Raw genomic sequence first — 16,897 nt, 5'->3', positions numbered from 1 at the left:
ACTGCAGACAGAATTGAGAAGCTACTTTATTTTGTCTTCCTTTCCCTGCCTTCAAAGTTCTTTAAAACATCTGTTACAGGTTTTATTAGTAATTGTTCCACGCTCACCCCTCCCTCAGCTTTGACATATTTTAAGACATTCCTTACACTTACACACACACACACACACACACACACACACACAAAACCATCAGCCTCTTTGGAACTGCTAATGAAGCTGTCCTGCATTTTGAATCCTCTAAATGACATGGAAAGTGTTTCATGTGTGAAAGTGATTATAATACAATTCTCTCTCTCTCTCTCTCTCTGTAGAAACTTATTGCATATGGACATATCACTGGCAATGCTCCAGACAGTGGAGCTCCTGGAAAACGCCTGATTGACCGCATTGTTGAAACAATCTGCAATTGCTTTCAGGGTCCTCAGACTGACGAGGGAGTTCAGTTACAAATTATAAAGGTATTTTATTTTGATTTATATTTTAGAAAGGCTGTTTGCTAATAAGACTTTTGCTTAGTCTATGCTTTCTAAATGGAGGAGGCTCTTCCTTTTATCTTCCAGTTAGAGAATCCCCAAATCTAATTTTAAAAGGCTGTACAATTTACCCCTTCCTGCACCATACTATGAAAATTAAATTAACTACCTCTTGGTAAATATGAACTCATATCTTATTTAAGTAGCCATTTCTTCCTAGACCACAGAGCTCTGTTAATGGATTTGAAATGTTTTTCTGCCATATGCTGCCCATTTCTCCCTCTCCTTCACCCAACTTAGCTTTCTGCAAATTGCATGTTGTGTACTAGCTAAAGATTATTTTCTGAAGCTCCAGTACCTTATTTCTCATTTGAGATCTAATTTTCTTAATAACCCGTGGCTATTGACTGACAGGGCTTAGCTTGTAAGTAAATCTGTATTGCATTTGATTGTAGTAGAAGCAGCAGCAGCAGCAAATATTCATTCATTCATTCATTCATTGTACCCCTCCCATCTGACTGGGTTGACTCAGCCTCTATGGGTGGCTTCCAACAAAATATAATGAAACACAACAAAACATCAAAGCTTCCCAATACAGGACTGCCTTAAGATGTCTATGTAAAGTTATTTGATTGTTTATCTCTTTGACATCTGATGGGAGGGCGTCCCACAGGGTGGGCACAACTACTGAAAAGGCCCTCTGTGTGGTTCCCTGTAATTTCACGTCTTGCAGTGAGGGAACCACCAGAAGGTCCTTGGAACTGGGCTTCAGTGTCCAGGCTGAATGATGGGAGTGCTGGTGCTCCTTCAGGTATATAGGGCCTACAGCATAGGATACAACATTAACATTTTGCAGTCATTCTTTTTCCTGATTGTAGCAATGTAACAGGTCTCTCCAAAACTTATTGACAATAAAAGTTTTTACTGTAAAAAGTCAATTGATTTCAAATCCCTCTGTCTTTTAAATTGCCAGGATGATGTACTGCAGTAAAATTTAGTTTTAAACACTTAACACATGAGGCCTGAACTAGATATAACATGCAGTTGTATGCATTGTTATGTGTGAGGAAAACACCTGGGAGCACTAAGAGGAAAAATGGCTAGAGCAGGAGCAAACAGCTCCTCCTCCCGTTCTATCACATTCATTCTTCTGCAGCTGCTTTTGATTTAAAAGAGAGAAACTCCTCATGAATGAGACATACACATGACTGTGTGTCACATGCTCTGGCATCTTGGATATTCCTTGGGCTCGTGTGTAAACTTCCAGATTCTGTAACAACTATTAGCAAAGAGATTCTTACAGCACAAGGATATGCATGTCTATACAGTCACTTTTGAATGCAATGAGAATTACTCCCAGGTAAATCATGGAATTGTAGAGTTGGAAGGGATCTCACGCATCATCTAGTCCAACCCGCTGCAATGCAAGAATCTCAGCTAAAGCATCCATGACAGATGGCCATCCAGCCTCTGCTTTAAAACCTCCAAACTCTCTTCCTAACCTCCCAAGGGAGTCTGTTCCACTGTCAAACAGCTCTTACTGTCAGAAGGTTCTTCCTGATGTTTAGTCAGGTGTGTAAGGTGCCATCTTAGAATGCAGGGGAAAGCAGGTTTTAGGAGTTGTGTAGAGGAGACATTCTCAGACAATAAAAGCAAAACAGTGGGGTTCAGTTTTGAACAACAAATATGGAAGTTGAACTACATGTCGGTAGTGTGTTTTGAAATCCACTTGGGGGCTTAAAGAAGCAGAACATTTGAAGAGGAAAATGTGAAGGTTGTGTCTTCTGCTTGTAAGCATCATGAACTCCAAAGCAAAGTAACAGTATGTCATCTTTGACAGCCTAAAATAGTTTTTGAGTAGAAACTTGTGCTATCCCTAGCAAGAGGTCATGCCTGCCCATAGTGTCCCCCTCTCCTGATCCTCATACTTTTAGAAAGGAGGATGTGGGGTTCATTTGCTGCCAAAAACATTGTGAATGTTTCCCTTAAACTTTGGTCAAAGACTGTTTTTTCTCAGTAGTGCTGTAAATTGCCAGAACTGCTACTATAATACTTTTTATTAATTTTAACTTATGGGACTATGGGAAGGCAAGAGCCATGCTGACCTTATGACTGATTGTTCGTTGCTCAGAGCACTATATTTAAATAAGTTTTGTTCCCATTTGCTTAGATGTCTTTATTGTAGTGTATGTTGTGTTTCCCCCTCCAGGCTCTTCTCACCGCTGTCACATCCCCGTATATCGAAATTCACGAAGGAACAATCCTTCAGACTGTTAGAACTTGTTACAACATTTATCTAGCCAGTAAAAATCTCATTAATCAAACAACTGCCAAGGCTACTCTCACTCAGATGCTGAATGTCATTTTCACCCGGATGGAAAACCAAGCTGTATGTAGTAAATGTTTATCAATCTGACTTTTATGTACATCATTAAATTGTTATATTACTGCTCCTTCTCCTCTGAGCTATTGTCATCTGATTCATATTTGTAAGCATGTTGCAGGCTTACAAGCTCCCTCTTCCCCACTTGCATGCCAATTATCTCCTCTCTTTTCTGGTTTGTCTTAACCATAGTTCACCATGACGTCTCAATCAGGCAGACCATAGTTAGCATCAACCAGGAATTCCTGCTAAACCATGGTTTGCAAAACTCACTTCAAGCCATTATTTCACATCCATAATTTGGAGGCAATTCCTAATTTGTGCTAACCATAGTAGACCTTGTTCAGACATCAAAGGAAAAAGCAAATCAGAAAGAAGAGGAAGGACTCCCAATTTTGATGTTACATTCTGGTCCTCCAAGCTGTGATTTAGAGTAGGGATGGAGAACCTGTGGTCCTCTAAATGTCGTTGGACTCCCAACACCCCGGCCAGTATGGCCAGTGGTCAGGGATGATGTCATCCAACAACATTTGGAGAACTACTCTTTTCCCATCCCTGGCTTAGAGAATAAGGCCTCTGCTGTGTTGTGAGCTCACAGGTGATCTTTTATCATGAACGTTATATGTGCCCAACTACTTCTTTGTTGTACTGTGGTTTTGCTGTGCTGTGATTCCTCTCCAAATATAAGGAACTTTGCTAGCAAAGACAACTTGGATTCCTTAAAATCTGTTTTAATTAAATATTTATAGTCTGTACCTTGTAGACTTAAATTTTCTGTATGATGGAACTCCAAAGTCATCTTGGAAAATAACCCTTACTGTCTTACGTAAATGTTAAAACTGAAGGCCTCTGTATTGAGCTGATGCAATAGGAAGGTGTGTGGTTTTTGAAGCATGCTGCATTATTTGGTTCTGCCCCCTATTGACTATTACTTTGCTATATACCTGATGAATACAGTATGTTTCTATCTTGCTTGTTTAGATACAAGAGGGAAGAGACCTGGAAAAATCAAATCAACAAAAACCCCAGTCTCCGATGATTCATAGTGCTTCAGGGTCTCCCAAATTTGGCCGATTGAAATACAGCCAGCATGGAAGCAGACCCTCGACTCCTGTCAAAACAGACTTGACTAATGGTGAGCCTGAAAGAAAAGAAAATGGAGACCAGAAACCAGAGGACAGTTTGACACCACCTGTATTCGGTAAGAAAACATCCTGTATTGGGGCTGACTTAGGTTATCAGCCATAGTTTTATGAAGTCGTGCCCAAGTTTGTTAGGTGCCAGTTTCAGCACAAAGACCCTGGTTTAGCTTAAGCTGGACCATTGCGTTACATCCAGGGAACTCTGGCATAATATTAGGTAACGGATCAGGGAAATAAGTCAGGATCTGGCACTCAGCCTGGGTTCCCTGGATCAGATGTAGCAGAGAGCTCCAGCTTAATGCAAGGCAGGGCTTTTCTGTTGAATCTGGGATGGGATGGGAGGATAGGGGAGCTATGGTTTGGCAGCATTCAAACAGTCTTCCAATGTTTCGTTCGCAAAGTAAAGGAAGGATTGAACTCTGATTAATAAGAATACTCACAGAGGCTTGAACCAGCAAGACTCTGGGAAGGGTGCATATACAGTGGTGCCCTGCAAGACGAATGCCTCGCAAGACGGAAAACCCGCTATACGAAAGGGTTTTCCGTTTTTCGATGGGCTTCGGAGGATGAATTTCCCTATGGGCTTGCTTCGCAAGACGAAAACGTCTTGCGAGTCTTGAGATTTTTTTTCGCTCCCTACCCCCTTCTTCCAAGCCGCTAAACCGCTAATAGCCTTTTAGCAGCTAATCCGCTAAGCCTTTAATAGCAGCTAATGGCCGCTAATAACGCTAATCCGCTAAGCCGCTAATAGGGTTGCTTCGCAAGATGAAAAAACTGCTAGACGAAGAGACTCGCGGAACAAATTAATTTCGTCTTGCGAGGCACCACTGTAATCGTGTCTCTCTGTGCTTGTCCGTGTCTGCAGCCCCCTGGCCCAGGCCGTTTTTTATTCACAAAAGAACTTTTTACAGAGTGTTCGTAAGAACCAATCAGATTTCTTCTGAGCATTTCCACAAACCCACGTGGGGAGAAAGTTAAACCACTAAAACTAATTAAGCACAAATATTTCTGGGGTAAATAAGTTGAGAACTACAAAGAAGAGTATCTGGCAACCCCGAGGTAATAAACAAGCAGTACATATGATAAGAAGGATGGCCAGGAGGACAGTGACCATTATCCCCCTAATGTGAGATCTGTTTCCTGGCCCTAAGATTAACATCCTACATCAAATAAACTTGCCCACTATCTTTGATGACCCAGGACACCTGCCTGTCTAAGCAACTGGGCTGTGTACGTGACAAGAGAAATGGGCAGCAGAGGCAAAAGGGCATGGAAAGGACAGGAATGTAGAATCTTATGGGATTTAATCAAATTATCGTCAATATATCAAACCCAGTCAACACAATGTCTTCATCATGGACACAATGGCTTGATGTATATTTTATAATTCCTCATGGTAATCCCATCTGATCCCTACATTCCAAGGCTTTACAAAGTAAAGTGATTTGTCTACAAGGATAATTCTGATTTACACTTCCTCTTAAGATACTCTCATATACCTGTGAGCTGTTACAGTAGGGATGGGGAAGCTATGGGTCCTTCAGATGTTGTTGGATCCTAACATCTGTATTCTCTTACCATCGACCATTTGGATCATGAGTCCCACCCCGTTTTATTATATTCCCTTTTAAAATGGTTATGCAGTCACTTTTCTTTAATTGCCTGTATCACTTGCATGGGTGGCGCTGTGGGTTAAACCACAGAGCCTAGGTCTTGCCGATCAGAATGTTGGTGGTTTGAATCCCCGTGACAGGGTGAGCTCCCGTTGCTCAGTCCCTGCTCCTGCCAACCTAGAAGTTCAAAAGCACGTCAAAGTGCAAGTAGATAAATAGGTACCGCTCTGGCGGGAGGGTAAACGGCATTTCCGTGCGATGCTCTGGTTCACCAGAAGCGGCTTAGTCACGCTGGCCACATGAGCCGGAAGCTGTCTGCAGACAAACGCCGGCTCCCTCGGCCAGTAAAGCGAGATGAGCCCCGCAATCCCAGAGTCATCCACGACTGGACCTAACAGTCAGGGGTCCCTTTACCTTTACACTTGCCAAAAAATGCCTCAAATTGCCTCTGATCCCAAACTGTAGTACTTGTTGCTTCATCAAAGCTTTCAGCAGCAGGCTGGCTATTTCTCAAAGCCTTGCAGCTCCAAGCAGTGTAATTTATCTGTGGGTATCTCTATCAAATTGCAGCTTTTTGTGCCAAATGTTAGTCTAATGGAATTGGGCATCATTAAAAAGTATGTTGGATAGGTGAATGGTTGACAAAAAACCATGCAAGGCATTTTTTTAAAAAAGACGAATCAATCACAATAAACAACTGCTAGATTTTCTAGCTTATTGGATGCCGTGATTTGCCAAGATAGCTAAAAGCATTCATTTGTGTAGCTGTAGTCAGATATGGCTCACTTGTGGCCATCCAGATGCTGAACTTCAAGTACTGTTCCTAAGTAGGACTCTATTTGTTGAAGACTAATCTACAGATTGCAGCATCAGAAAAAAGAGAGAGAATAAATTTTAATTATGAGACCAAGCTAATTATGTTAAGATAAAAACAGTATTTTCACATATCAGTAATATTAATCCTGATAATCTCTCTATTAAAATGTAAAATCTTCTATTTTGATTCCTATTTCTTATTGGCTGAAGTATAATAAGTAGTTTGTCACCTGCTAATAGATCTCACTTCCTAGTTCAATATCTTGAATGTTATCTCTTTTTTTAGTGGATTCTAATTGCCAACATTTATTTTTAAAAGCGTATATAGCAGAAAGTATTGTATTTGGCATCAAATATAAGTTCTTTCAGATATCATCCATTTGACAGATATTCTAGGAAATGATTGACATATTGGCCCAATTTAATAATAATTGACTGCACCAAAACTGTTATTTTTTTCTAGGATGACTGAAGTAAGTACTCAGAATCCCAAATATTCATTTCCATGTGTCTTTCAGTGGAAAGTAAAAATTTTACAGTGGTGGGACTTGTTTAATAGCCATTGTAGCCCTATTTTACTGATAGAAACACAGTTTTAGCCTTTGAAACTGACACTAGGTGAGTCCAAGTGCCTTTGTGTTCCACAAAGCATTCTCTGACATAGCAATGTTACCTTACTGTGCTACTTGATTCTTCAGCCGTGTGAACAGCTTGATCAAAATTGTTTTTCAGGTGACTTCCATAATAGCTAAGAACCACTGGAGCTTAGCCATCCTTAAAAGAGGAGCACAGAGCAGAATCAAATTTCCCCTAAGATCTAGCTCAAAATATAACATGCTTATCTAGTGAACTGACTTCCTGCTATGTAGAGAGGCTCTGTCAAGGCCTGGCTCAGGTCTCAGTTTGGCCCATGAGGCAGTTTTGCCCACAGCCACCTGATGTCCTGTGTCCAGGTGAAGATGCATTTGCAAGGAACATTTGGAAGCCTTAAAATGCTTTTGATAGTTCCTTGGCAAGTCAGGATTGCTGTCAGTGCCAATCAGTTAATTGGTGGTGACAACAGACTTGCTGGAATCGGCTGCTGTGAAGATTTCCCCATTGGAAACTATGGTTCTATCCATACGTTCCCATAGCAAGCTTGCTGTAAATGTCAAACAGCTTTAGAGCTCCTGTGTGAAATAAGTCTAAATATCTCTAATCAGCTTTTCCTAACCAGGGCTTTGTGCTCTCTGTGTGTGTGTGTGTGTGTGTACACACACACACACACACACACACATATATATAACATAAACCTAATCTCTGATCTTATGTAAATTGTTGAAACCATCTTTTAAAAGAGAAGGCTAAATCGCAACATTTTTCAAATGACTTATTGATATATGTTTTATCAGAAGAAGAAACTGATGAAGGCAAAGAAATTGTTAAAGGAATCTTGGAGGATGTGGTGACATCTGCAGTTAGAGGTAAAAATTATTTGGGGAAGTCTCTGTCTTTCTTCATCCCTTTCCTAAGATATTGACTCATTCTTAAAACCTTTCCTCCAAGACTACAAATCCTGAGAAAAGTATATTAGAGTTCTATGCAGGAGTAGCGTTAGTGACTTGCCACCGATAGGATTCTGTATCTACTAATCTCCCATATATAAGATAGGATAAGTACTATCTAATCATTTAGCAGTACTTTCCCCCCTTTCTTTTAGCTGGTGTGAATGAGATTATATCTTGAGGATGCTGTTTATAAAAAACATACTGCATTCCCCCCCCCTCCTGCAGCTTCTTTAGAAGAAGAAATGAAAAAGCCGTCTCTTCCTGAATCGGTTAGGATTTTATCTGACTTGGCAAGTGCAGCTCCTGCCTCTCCTGGTGGTATTAATGAAAACACACAAGCAAATGGAATTCCGGATGATAGACAGTCTGTCTCCTCCACGGATAATCTGGTAGGAGATTTAAGTGTACAGTAAACGTAATGCAAAGCTCCTAATATTCTGAGAGTAATTGGTAGGAGATCAGTTGGACCACAGGATACTCACACACCAAAATGTGTGAAAGGACATATCCCCACTACTTTAATAGATTTTCCATAGAAATGTGATTTGGGTACATATTGTCATTTAGTATGAAGCTTAATATAATATGAAGCTTATATGACAATCCTTATTCAGTCTTGTTCTTGAAAGCAAAGCCTTACTTTAACAGGGCTGTAAAATAAAGAAGCTGCTTGAGACGAAGTAGGACCTTTAGTCAATCTACCTCAGTTTTATGTGCAGTGACAAACAGCAACTTTCCAGGCCTACATGGAGAAGCCAGGGATTGAACGTAGGACCTTCTGCATGCAGACCATGTGTTCTGCTGAGGTGTAGCCCTTCTGTAGTGGAATGGTTAAGGCTTCATTGTTTTCTACGTGCAATTTATTTTGCAGGGGGCTGTTGTGCTTAATGTAACCAAATCTGGCAATATACGCCATTTTCCTCCTATTCAAACAACTGCATTTGAATGCAACATTAGACCTTGGTTGAATATTATGAGACTGAGCCTGCATGAGCCATGGACTTATGCACCTCTTTCCTCTTTTGGCATGGCAATACGATCAGAAGCATCTGCTTTTTTTTAGAAGAGTTAGTTAATAGTTGGGGGGGAAACAGCTTCATAAACTATGGTTTGAAGGTGGCTGTGTTTCAAGAAACCATAATTAAGATTTATCAGTGTTTGTCTGAGTCCAGACATCATAATAAGCTGTGCTTAATTTGAAGTGCATTCCTCAGAACTCAAGACTCGCAGCCATGCAAGAGGGGAGTGCATAGCCCAAGGCTTACACAGGCTTGGTCCCATAATCATGGTGCAGCATTACATCTGAGCAAGACTTTTATTTCCTTTTTAAAACTGATCTCAACAAAACTTAAGTGTAATTCAAATGCCACTTGTTCATATGTGTTTGTGGCTGAATCAAAACTAATTCTTTTGTTTCTTTGTCTAGGAAACTGATGTACCTGGACCTCAGGCAGCTGCCAGATTCTCCCATATCCTTCAGAAGGATGCCTTCCTTGTGTTTCGGTCATTGTGCAAGCTTTCGATGAAACCGCTTGGTGATGGGCCTCCTGATCCCAAGTAAAAAAGAAAATATTACATTTATTGATTTGTACACTATCCAGAATGAGACCTGAAGTAACACAGTTAAAAATGCATTCATAATTTAATTAGCTATCAAGCTGCATGTATGGTTGCTTTGGTGTATAGTATATTGTAGCATTACTTATCTTCGGAGTAAACCTTCCTCATTTATGAAACTGCTAAGTCATGTTTTTAAAAAGTGATCCACGATTGCTGGACCACGTCTGAATTCTGAGACAAGGGAACAGCTGCATGCCTTGACTTCAAAGAGACACAAAACATATTATTCTCCTCTCTGCAGCAGAGGGAGACTAACTGTGTGTATAGGTTCACTACTTGATTTGTACATTTGCTGTCAAGTAAGATTTGTGTGTGTGAGAGAGAGTGAAATGTAAGTTGTAGAGATGCCAGAAGGCTCAGGGCTGTGATATGATTCTGGCTGATAGAAATTGCTGTATTTCTTGTGCTGGGAAATGAATGACGGTTCAAAGGGATTCAGCATCTTTAAGGGGCATGATAAAGTTTGATGCCTTCAGTGGAACTAAATGACCCTCAAGCATTGTTAGCATGCAGTGCTGTCCAGGGTGTGTGAGTGTGTGTCTTATTACAAAGGAAAGGAAAGGTTTGTTAAGTGTGGTGAAATCATCTAAAAACTACTCTCTCATGAACACTGAAAGACAATCAAATGTTTTAGTACATCAGACAAGCTCTATAGTCAATGTTGCATCCTCCACACACATACACCCGGCCCAATTCTATGCACTGCCACTAACATCACTCCTGACCCTTGGCTATGTTTGTTAGATCTGACTGGAATTGGAATCCGTGAGATCTGGAGGACATCATGTAGAGCAACCTTTACTCTTATAACATACAAAGAGCTTATAACAAGATATTGTTTTGACTCTGTTATTCTGCTTACTATTTTTAGATCCCATGAACTACGCTCTAAAATAGTGTCTCTCCAGCTGTTGCTTTCAGTTTTGCAAAATGCTGGTCCGGTCTTCAGGACACATGAAATGTTTATAAATGCAATCAAGCAATACCTCTGTGTAGCATTATCTAAAAATGGAGTATCATCCGTTCCTGATGTCTTTGAGCTCTCCCTTGCCATCTTCCTTACCCTTCTCTCAAACTTTAAGACCCATTTGAAAATGCAGATTGAGGTAAGAAGGTTTTGTTTTTTCCTCTTGCTTCAAATGCTTGATACTCTCCTTAAGTTCAGTTCAGTAGTAATATGAAACTGTCTTGTATATGGATCACGAATCAACCCGGTATGTTCTGTATTTGAATGGGTGGGTGGGTGTTCAGAATTTTTAACGATATCCTTGAATGTCCGCCTAGGTTACAGACCTTGTTCCTACTTTTCCTATTTGTATTCAACAGGTATTTTTCAAAGAGATCTTCTTGAACATTTTAGAAACCTCTTCCAGTTCCTTTGAGCACAAATGGATGGTAATTCAGACCTTGACTAGAATTTCTGCAGGTAATTTTATAACATCATCAAGAAATTTTCCTTTTCTGCTTGTTTAGAATATCAAGAATGAATAGAAGAAGTAAGTATAGGCATACTGTATAGAAGTGATAACAAAATAAATATATCTAGAGTGCCATGAGGCAACACATCTACAAACACCATACACACTAAAAATATTAGTCTGGGCACTTTTTTGTTGGAATCGTTGGAATGTGACCCCAGAGTGTGTACCTGAAGTATTTCCTAAACGTAGTTGCTAAGACACTATGAGGTTGGTGGAGCCCAGGAGAAACAAGAGGGGATGAGAAGTACAGTAGGCCTGTGAAAATGTCAGGTGGAGCAGGAGGGAATAAAAGCAGCTAATGTAGTGTCTTTCCCTGTGCTAAGTGTTTTGCAGTATTTATCCCCGTAACTAGTGGGAAGTCTGCTAAAGACTGGTGGTGATTGGTTCAAGGTAATCAATCCACTGTGCTTTCTGGCTATGCAGGGACTCTCTCATGTCCAGTTTAGCCAAAGGGCAGACACTGGAGACGTTTGGAATATAGAGGCAAAGAAGTGGTGGAAAAAGGGGTCTTCAGGGGGTTTGGATGCCAACTGAGTATTTCTTGCCTTCCTGCAGTGGCTGGTGGGGTGGGGTGGAGCTTCCTTCCTGACTCCAAAATTGCTGGATGCGGCAGGCATGGGGCATTGCTGTGACAAGGTCAGAGTTGCACAGATGCACCATCGGAGCAAACCTGGCTCTCCCACCAGTACATATTCACAGCCCTAGTCTTGCTTTTTGCTACTAGTGCAGCCCTTTTTTGATGTGGGGGAAATAGTTCAGAAAATGTAATCCAGTTCTGATATAATAATGCAAACAATGGCTTGCATTATCCCTTCTTCACCCTTTCCCCCAGTTCGTTTCATAGGTATTAAATTGGGGGGGGGGGGGGAATCCTATCACAGTAGTCTGTTGTCTGCATACATTGTTCCCAGACAACTCATCTATTTTTTGTTTTGTTTTGTTTTAGATGCTCAGTGTGTAGTGGACATATATGTGAACTATGACTGTGATTTGAATGCTGCTAATATTTTTGAACGGCTAGTAAATGACTTATCTAAAATTGCCCAGGGAAGGAGTGGACATGAGTTAGGCATGACACCGCTGCAGGTAAGACTTATCTGTGCAATTCCCACTGTGTACAGTTCAGTATATTGGCAGCCTTGTATTAGTATCTTGATTGTATTCCATCCACTTGTCTATTTGCTCACAAAGGGTTTAGGAGTGCACTTAGATTCATGACAATCGAACATGGAGCCAAACTTGAGTAGAAGTATAAAGCAATGCCCTTGAAGATAACTCAGAAACTGGTCCAAAATGCAGCAGTCAGATTACTCTATATTCCATTACTTTAGAGTTCACATAATCTCAATTTTTAAAAAGCTGCATCAGTTATCGCAAGCTTCCTCAAACTCGGCCCTCCAGATGTTTTTGGCCTACAACTCCCATGATCCCTAGCTAGCAGGGCCAGTGGTCAGGAATGATGGGAATTGTAGTCTCAAAACATCTGGAGGGCTGAGTTTGAGGAAGCCTGAGTTATCGGCTTCTAAGTCTTTGCAGTAGCATTTAAAGGCAAAAACAACTTAGGCCCCAAATAGCTGAAAGGCTATGGCTTTTTTTGTTTTTTGTTTTTAATATTCTGAGGTTCCAAAGATCTCGACCTGTTTACATTGTAACTGTTCTTTCTCCACATATTTTGTGTACAGGAACTAAGCCTACGGAAGAAAGGTCTTGAATGTTTGGTCTCTATATTAAAGTGCATGGTAGAATGGAGCAAAGACCTATATGTGAACCCCAATCATCAGGCCAGCGTTGGTGAGAAATCAATCCTTTTCTGTATCCAAGACCCTACTTAAAATAGCTGGAAGCCAGAGTGAAATGATTTGTGGCTTCGTACATGTTACCTAAAGCCGGCTTCTTATTTTAGGCCTTGTATTATCAGAGAATTAGAATTTTCTGGTGCAAGTTTTGTGACTTTTTAATATCGGGGGATTGCCAGTGAATAATTAAGAACATAAGAAGAGCCCTCCTTGATCAGGCCAAAATCCAGCATCCCATTCCCACCAGCTGCTTGTTGGAAGCCCTCAAGCAGGCCCTGAACGCAATAGCACCCTCCCCACTTGCTTTCGTGGATTATCAAGATGAAAGAACCCTTTGTGATTCGGCAACTGTGGCTCTTTATCTAGATCAGAGGTGGAAAGCTGACCTGCCCCCTGTGGGCCATTTTTGACAGATGGGCATGACAACCCATGTCAACCATACAACGTCAGGTAGTACGTGGCAACTGGTAGAGGTCTATATCTGACCCTAGTGCCGTGGGGCTACTGTGTTTTATCGCTAATCTTTGCACTGTGGTGCCTAGGACTGAGATCACTTATCTCCAGTCTTGGCACTTAATGCCTGAATTGGAGATCACAGGTGTCCATGCATGATGTCATATGACGTCAGCTGACTGACAGGTGGGCATGGTTTGCCCAGAATGGTCTCTGGGTCAGATTCAGAGTACCTCAATACTCCCTGCAGGAAGACAACTTCTGGACTGGTGGAAGATAGTGGCTGGGTGTATTGGCTGACCTCTTGAGCTGTGTCTAAGACCACAAAGCTGGTGTGAGTGTCTGTCCGTTTGGAGAGCCCACACGCTTTTACTTACGCATTATTTTGGAGTATGTGTTTACATCCCTTTTCTCACATGCAGGTCCAGACAAGCCTTCAGAACATGAAATGGGGGAAGTCAAATGTTTAGATATTGGGGGAAGAAGAAGTAGCGCAAGCTCCTTAGATTCAACAGTCTCCTCTGGAGTTGGAAGTGTTGGCACCCAGACTGCTGTCCCTGATGATCCTGAACAATTTGAGGTGATCAAGCAACAAAAAGAGATAATTGAGCACGGGATTGAACTGTGAGTTGAACCCATTGCTAAAATAGCTTTAAAATGGCTTTTCTAATCGAACTTTTTAACTTTTTACTGCTTTATTTGCTGTGCATATTAACAGTGGAAACAAAAGTAAGCTGGTACCAAGCAATCGACAAGAGTTGAACTTCAGATTGGTGCCAAATAATTTATTGCATTGAGTGTTTGGCATTTGTATTCATTCAGTAAATTTCCCATTTTTCAGAATACGTAAGAATGCAAATGTGAATTTTAATCCGTTTTAGTATTTTAACTTCTTGTATCTTTTAATGTACTGTAATTTTTTTCCAGATTTTATGATTTTATATTTGAAAAAACCCTGGAGTGGCTTACAAAATGAAGCAGTGCATGCATTTTAGGAAATATATAAATGTTCAACAAAGATTGTTAAACATTTCTGTTTAGTTGATTTAACACTTCCGTGCCTACTGAGCCAATTCCATCCAACTGAGCAATATGTTAAAATCAGTAACTCCTTCCCATTTGTTTTGTCCATTCTTACAACTTGTAAAACTCCCTTTAAAAGGAACACCTGCTTTCTGTTTTTTGTGGCTACATTAGCCATTAATATCCCTTAGAATTATACAGTGCTGTCAGTATATTTCTATATGAAGTCCTGGGATTTCCAGTTCAGGTTTAACTCTGGTTTGTAGTTCATAAGTTTTTAACTGTATATTTTAGAAAGGGGCCTGCTAGGGCTGCAAGGGAAGTCAAAATATCATAATAAAATTAATAAGAATTATGCTAAACCTAATTGTTTTCTGATATTTTCTGTCAGTGTTTGAGAGTCCAGGAGACTGTTTTTCTGCATCAGATTGATCTATCCTTTTCCTCCTTGTCCTTTCTCTAAACTATAGGTTTAATAAAAAGTCCAAGAGAGGACTGCAGTATTTGCAGGAACAGGGAATGCTGGGAGTAACAGCAGAAGACATAGCACAGTTTCTGCATCAAGAAGAGCGCCTGAGTTCTGTAAGGCTGGATATTACATTGTTCAAAAATTACACGCTTTTGTTAATGCTATACACATACATGCTTTTCACAGCTGTTTCCGTGTGGGGATGTGAGTGTGTAAATATCACACTAATGAGGCTTTTGTTGGCGTTTCGGGACCAGGCATTGATAACCAGATTGGCAGCTAATGCTACTTAATGGAGTGACAAATGTCCTTAATCACTTCATTATATTTAATTAAAATTGTATATGCCTTTCATTCAGAGATCACAGGGCGGTTCACAACATAAAGTGAATGCTGTGGTGAAACATGATGATTTTGTAATGTAATATATTTGGAATGTAAGAGAGGAAATTATCAAAGTTGCTACCTTTACAATATTTCATACATTTCTCTTTCTTTCTTTGCTTTGTTTCCTGTTAGAGCCAGGTGGGAGAATTTCTGGGGGACAGTAACAAGTTTAACAAGGAGGTGATGTATGCCTACGTAGACCTGCTTGATTTCTGCGGGAAAGACTTTGTCTCTGCTTTACGCATATTTCTGGAAGGATTTCGGTTACCTGGTGAAGCTCAGAAGATTGACAGACTAATGGAAAAGTTTGCTGCTAGATATATTGAATGCAACCAAGGGTAACTTGAAAGATATTGGCAAATCATAATAGAAATGAGTGCATTTTTGGAAGCAGCGGTTGGGAGAAGATATAGTTTAGTAAGACGAGCCAGGTAGCCTTACTCATCCAGCTCACCAAGCAAAAGCAATTTGTAGAATACCATGCGTAGAATACCATATTATTAAAAAATAGGATATGGCTGACATATTCTAAAAGCAAAACCTTTCTGTAGCCAGACCATAGAATCCTAAGAATATTAGGGAAGTGTACCTGTACCTAAGGGAGAACTGATTCATAAGCTGAAGTTGCTATTCTGGGGTCAGTGGCCGTATATTCCAGGCATTGTATCAGGGCTTGGGGGACTCCTAACTTTTAGCATCCTCAACACCTTGTTTTTATTATATATGAGAATTTCCCCCCTCCCCAATCCATTAGAACTTGGCTGCAACTTTGAAAGAAACCAACCAGAAGCCGGACTTGATGAATACTTCAGACAGGACCACCTTACATAAAATAAGTTCACTTGCTCCTGACATAGCTTAAGTCACCTATCCAGTAGGGATGTTTAAGGCTCTTTATTATTTACGCACATACACTTACATCATGAACATTATGTTTCAGTTCCAGTATAAAAATGATATTAAAAACAGTAGAAAAATATAGTAGACTTAAAGCATTTTCTCCGATTCCCACTCTCTTACTGGGAATTTGTGCAATAAGATAATTGAATATCTTAAAAACAAAGCATTTTTTTTCTCTATCCTCAAAACTTTAGGCCTAAAAATAAATTTAAAACTAATTGTTTCTTTTCCGCCTGCCTCGCCTCAAGGCACTCATTTTTTCCTGACTGACATTATTTCCAGTGTTTCAGAACAATCAAGGTCAGTGATTAGGCCTCAGACAGGGCAAGGGTGCACAGAGAATGCTGAAACACAAAATTCAGAGACAGACAAACCATGTTCCTTGCTCTCATTTCTGTCAGATCAGGACAATGACCATTTTTTCTGATGGAAAACTGGTAAGAGGTATCACACCTGAATTACCTCCTTTTTTTAAAAAAAAGTCATTCATACAATCAGTAATTGCCTGAATGGCACTGCATCTAGTTTGACCCTTGATCACTGGGGAGGCAGTGGATTTGGAAGAGCTCAGAAAGAATTTGGCTGCTGGTTCCCAGTGCTAGATATTCTGCAAGCATAGCTATTTTCTGGATGAACATAGTGATAATTGTCCTACTTGGCAGTTCCCTGTTGATATTTTGCCAAATTGATATGGACTCCGGAGCAGTCTATAGTCACAGCTCAATGAACAGCGTCTACATTTCAGTAGGAAATGCTATAATAGAGTTTCTAATGGTGTTTTGAAAATGCACACA

General features: G+C 40.4%; 1 protein-coding gene across 5 annotated transcripts in view; it reads left to right on the top strand.

The window, feature by feature from the left end:
* ARFGEF2 (ARF guanine nucleotide exchange factor 2) overlaps window positions 1-16,897 on the top strand; it is a 50,505-nt gene that overhangs the window by 10,569 nt on the left and 23,039 nt on the right. For 3 of the 5 annotated variants that reach the window (XR_014512712.1, XM_083446696.1, XM_083446698.1), the window contains exons 4-16: window positions 312-458; window positions 2,683-2,862; window positions 3,838-4,057; window positions 7,819-7,890; window positions 8,200-8,363; window positions 9,401-9,531; window positions 10,466-10,700; window positions 10,921-11,020; window positions 12,022-12,161; window positions 12,758-12,866; window positions 13,747-13,948; window positions 14,818-14,929; window positions 15,336-15,541. Coding sequence is in view for 4 of the 5 variants with exons in the window: in XM_083446696.1 (XP_083302822.1) it covers window positions 312-458; window positions 2,683-2,862; window positions 3,838-4,057; window positions 7,819-7,890; window positions 8,200-8,363; window positions 9,401-9,531; window positions 10,466-10,700; window positions 10,921-11,020; window positions 12,022-12,161; window positions 12,758-12,866; window positions 13,747-13,948; window positions 14,818-14,929; window positions 15,336-15,541 (2,018 nt within the window). In the remaining variant the exon portion in view is untranslated. Of the gene's footprint in view, window positions 1-311; window positions 459-2,682; window positions 2,863-3,837; window positions 4,385-5,423; window positions 7,891-8,199; window positions 8,364-9,400; window positions 9,532-10,465; window positions 10,701-10,920; window positions 11,021-12,021; window positions 12,162-12,757; window positions 12,867-13,746; window positions 13,949-14,817; window positions 14,930-15,335; window positions 15,542-16,897 lie in introns of those variants that run through there. The other 2 variants (XM_083446697.1, XM_083446699.1) reach the window with 2 other exon arrangements.

This window comes from Podarcis tiliguerta (assembly GCF_965153285.1).
Source record: "Podarcis tiliguerta genome assembly, chromosome: 6".
Classification (NCBI taxonomy): Eukaryota; Metazoa; Chordata; class Lepidosauria; order Squamata; family Lacertidae; genus Podarcis; species Podarcis tiliguerta.
The sequence above is the reverse complement of the archived record's forward strand: the minus strand, read 5'-3'. Positions and strand labels throughout refer to the sequence as shown.